Raw genomic sequence first — 4,680 nt, 5'->3', positions numbered from 1 at the left:
CCCCTATTTATAATAATTAAAGAGATTTTGACTTTCAATACATTCTGTTATAAAATTAATTTCAATTATAAATTTTTCAAAACTAATACACATAATATAATATTTTCCAATTTAAACATCGAATTGAGCATTAAAGAAATAATCATTTTTTTTCTTTGACTTTTTTTGTTAAACTAATTCGTAATTAATTTTTTCATATAATTTTTCATATAATAATAATTATATTTTTTTCTTTGTTTCAGGCGATCCGACGGTGAAAACGCAGAGTGTCGCGGTGCCACGTACTTTTCTTAAAATTCAGTTTATTCTTTAATTAAACGTTTAATTATTTATATGATATACTTGTTCAGCATATTTTCTTGAGTGCTTAAAACACGGTAAAAGTGCCTCGAGTGATCTGTTTTAAAAATCTGTGCGTACAAAACGCCAGCGCATCGCAACGTCGGATCATTCTTTAGGATCATCCCGAACTCTGGCCGACGGGAGATGTCCCGAAAGTGCAAGTTGCAGCAAGACAGCAACTTCCGACCGCCCGATATATACAGATAGCGCATACAATTGTAAAGAGTCATGCGGAAGATTTAGATCAAAATTAAAATCGAAATGCGAAGAATGTAGATTAAAAAGTGAAAAATTTTTAAATGAAAACAATGATGACGAGGAGTCAAAGAATTTTAGAAAGAGAATAACAGATAAATCCTATGGGTTATCGATCGATGATCGGTTAACAGTAAATCATGTTGGAAGATTTAAAAGGACGAAGAACTTCTTAAAGAGAGTGTTCAGGGAAAATATAGGTAAGAAATGCGATAGATTGCTGAGGATTATTAAAGAAGATCAATCGTTGCTAAAGAAAAATACCCAGTGGAATCTAGGTTTGAGGAAAGATGTTCACGAAGATTCTTTATCATTGAGGGACAATATTCTAGAGAAAGTATTATTGGACAATACAAATGATCAGCAGAATTTAATATTAGAAAGGGAAGAAGATATAGAAAGAAATTTAAAGGAAGATATTAAAGAAACTCCATTATTTCTACTGAAAAATATTCAAAGAAAAGCTAACGAAAATTGTCAGAATCCAGTACTAGTGAAGGACATACAGGAAAGTTCACTGCTGAAAAAAGATATTGAGGACAGCTCATTATTGATGAAAAAGAACATTAAAAAAGAAAAATTATTAGAAGAAGAAAAACTGTTAGTCACACATGATCAGAAAAATACAACGATCTTATTAGTGAAAAAAAATGATCACAATTGTTCTTTATTGAAGGAAGAAGGGTTTAATAAAAACATTAATAAAAGTCTTCTGTTGCCAAAGAAAAATGCGGAAGAATGTTTGTTGACGAAGACAGGTCTTCAGAAACAACTGATACAAAAAAGTGTTGGTAAAGATATATCGTCATCAAAGAATATCCAGAAGAATATATCTAATGAGATCTCCCAATTAACAACAAAAAATATTGGAGAAACTGATTTATTCTTAAAGGAGTACGTTCAAGAAAGATCGTCGTTGACAAGAAGTAATACTAAAAAGGGTGCACATTTAATAAATAAAAATGTGGATGACAATTTGCTATTAACAAAAAAGAATATTTTAATTGATCCACTAATGCAATTGACGAAAAAAGACGTTCAAAAAAACATAAAATTGTCGAAGAGTGTTTTTGAAGAAAACGTATTTTTAGTACAAAAAGATTCTCAGAAAACTTCGCAACTAACAGTCGAAAGTTCTTTATTATTGCAGAGAAAAGACATTTTTAATGATCCGCAATTACAGTTAGCAGAAAGAACCATTCAAGATGACGATTTATTGACGAAGAATCTTATTTCTTTATCCGATAAAGAGAAAGACATTTCTGTAATTTCACAATCACATTTATTAATAGACAGGGACATTTTAGAAAATTTTTTGTTGACAAAGGATCTTTATTCTCCCGCTAGGAAAGTCAATTTTCCAGCTAAGCCAGGTTCTTCTTTGTCTGAAGAAGAAAAAGATATTCCTGAAGAAAATGTATTGTCGCAATTAACAAAAAATATTGACCAAAATAGTTTTTCTTTGTCAAAAAAACCTTCTTGCTTTCTAAGTGAAAAAGATATTTCTTTAAAAGAAAAGAAAGAAGAGCTATTGCAACCTACAAGAAAGACTATCCAGAACAATCCTTTATTGAAAAAAGAACTGTATTTAAATATTGTTGATGATCAAGCTGTATCCATATCTTCAAGACTTAAACAAGTTAGGAGCGATTCAAAACATCTCTCTTATCAATCATCTATCGTTCATAGACGCTGTTCTTTGAAGGACACTCAGCAAGTTCTTGGATCTGGGAAGAAAGTACGAAAAGGAAGCAATAGTGTTTGCAAAGTCAAGCGATCGCCTCCGCCGGAGGAAGACTGGCCGGATCAAAAGTCAACGGGATCCGATAACAGCGGGTCAGCCGATAAATACGATTCGGTCGTAAAATGTAAATTTACCGTTTCAAATCGCTGTGCAAAACATCAGTCGATCGCGAAACCACTTGAAGAGCATATCAAGATCATTAAGATTTCTTCTTATCCTGAACAACTAATAGACATCTCTGAAAAAGTTTTACCAACTGACTCCATCGCGGGGTTCACTGAAAGTGTGTCAGAATATTCGAATTTTGAAAAAGATTCTAAGAAAAATCCGAAGAATCTAGTAATTATAGAAAAAGACTTCGATAAAAACTTGAAATGTCAAATCATCGAAGTGCAGGAGTCAAAAAAAACATTAAAGGAACCAATTATTAAGATAAAAGATTCTGAAGAAATCTTGAAAAATCAAGTTACAAAAAGAGACATTGATAACTTGAAAATAATTGATAATCTTGAAGCTCCATATTATCAAAGATTAATTCAGAGAATATCCCAAAACTCCTTTGACCTTATAAATCATCAATTTCATAATTCTATTGATCTACAATTGCCATTAACAGTACATTTTAAAGAAAATTCTAAGAAAAAAAACATTTTAAACAATCCATTTAATGAAATAGACGATTCAGTTACAAAAATAAAAACTTCCGAAAAAATTTTAAAGAATTCATCTGTGAAAATATGTACTAATAACTCTACATCGAAAATAATCGATAATCTTGGAGCTTTAAATAACCAACGATTGATCCAGAAATCATTCGTTCTTATACATCATCAATCAGATAATTCACAGTTGCCATCAATTGAGCGAAAGTTATTGGACAGTGAGAAGAGACATAGAACAATCAGCAAGAGACCTTATAAAAATCCCAAAATGAGACTAAACGTCAGACTTATTCGTATTCGCGATAAGTTAGTGTTATGTTTAAGTGCGCTAGCCATTGTGTTCACATTGCTGCTGGTGATGGATTTGCAGATGGACTTGGGCTACAGTGGTCATCATTTGAATCCCAGCCATGCTCGAGTCCGAATCGGCGATCCGCCGGACTCCGATACCGTTTATAATAATTTCCGTAGGAAGTTTCTTCAACGAGGCAACGGCAGTCGTGAACAGGCTAATAGCAACGTAACGCCCACCATTGAAAAATCTAGGAAAAGCGAAGTAACGCCATTGTCATCGACGATGAGAAAGCACGACGATTTCACGGATTTGATGGACTTGGTAATAAACGGGTATGCGGTAAACGTTGACGAAGGAGTAGCAAGAATTAGCGGGGAGGACCGAGAATATAATCCAACGATCGGAGAATTGAGAAAGATGACATTGAAGTGAGTAACAAAATTAATAAAATTTAATATTTCTATAGAATATCATATATAGTGCAAGTATTATATAAAAAATGTCAGCTATAACATTTATAAAAAAACAGATTTTAGAAATTATATTTTGTTAGAAAATTGGAATTTATATGTAACATTATGCTTTTACTTTTATATTTTTTAAATATCTTTTTTATTTTTAACTTATTGATTTATATAGATTTTATTTGCAATTGGTTTTATTATTAAATATTTTAGTCACGAATTTTTAATTACAATTAATTGAAACTTTTTACTTTTTTAAATTATTAATAAATTTTCAATTTTCTCATTTCTTTTAGAATACTTTTTGTTGTTAATTATTAGAATTATTTTTATATGCTAATAAATGCTGACAACGCAGCAATAAAGCAGCAATTTTTTCTTTTGTTAGATTTCCACTAAGATGTAAACATATCAATCTCGTTTAATTTGTATTAATTCTTTGCTTATTTATACGCTCTTTCAAAAGTATAATTTTTTATAATTTCTTTACAATTTTCTCTTATTCGATGTGAGTGCGGCTTTAGGCATTGCGGGATGCGAGTCGGCGGCGCATGCACGAGTGCGTTTGCCGTTTGCAAACGTAATTATACCGATGACAGTCGGAACGAACATACGTAATCTCGGCGTGCATGTGTGTATCTATTTACGTGTACACACACATACAACGGAAATGTTGTTGGTACAGGTGCGCGATGTTCCGTAGCACCTTCGTGGAACGGTGGAATTACGTTTCGTTATAATCACGTGGTAGAGAACGCATATAAAGGTTTGTTGTTTGGTCTATTCGATTCCACATTATTGTTTTACCTGCATGAAATGATTCTCACTTCATTATTTCAACAATACTTTTGGAGACATTGTTATCGGAAAGATAAATTAAAATAGGATACTTGTTTATCAAATTTTTGTGAGCCTTCT

The 4,680-nt window shown here is 31.9% G+C and overlaps 1 protein-coding gene across 1 annotated transcript; it reads left to right on the top strand.

Annotated features, from left to right (window-relative positions):
- Nucleotides 1-217: 217 nt before the first annotated feature.
- Nucleotides 218-3,773, top strand: LOC105459869. Its single transcript, XM_011706206.1, has one exon. The coding sequence runs from the start codon at nt 1,151-1,153 to the stop codon at nt 3,728-3,730; it is 2,580 nt and encodes an 859-aa protein (XP_011704508.1). The 5' UTR covers nt 218-1,150; the 3' UTR covers nt 3,731-3,773.
- Nucleotides 3,774-4,680: the final 907 nt, after the last annotated feature.

The sequence above is a fragment of the Wasmannia auropunctata genome, unplaced genomic scaffold, assembly GCF_000956235.1.
Source record: "Wasmannia auropunctata unplaced genomic scaffold, wasmannia.A_1.0 LD333504.1, whole genome shotgun sequence".
In the NCBI taxonomy this organism is placed as follows: Eukaryota; Metazoa; Arthropoda; class Insecta; order Hymenoptera; family Formicidae; genus Wasmannia; species Wasmannia auropunctata.
This window is presented reverse-complemented; position numbering and strand designations above follow the sequence as displayed.

What these genes read in the sequence shown, in the direction of transcription:
- LOC105459869 (XM_011706206.1), top strand. Translation starts at nt 1,151, where the DNA reads ATGAAAAAGAACATTAAAAAAGAAAAATTATTAGAAGAAGAAAAACTG.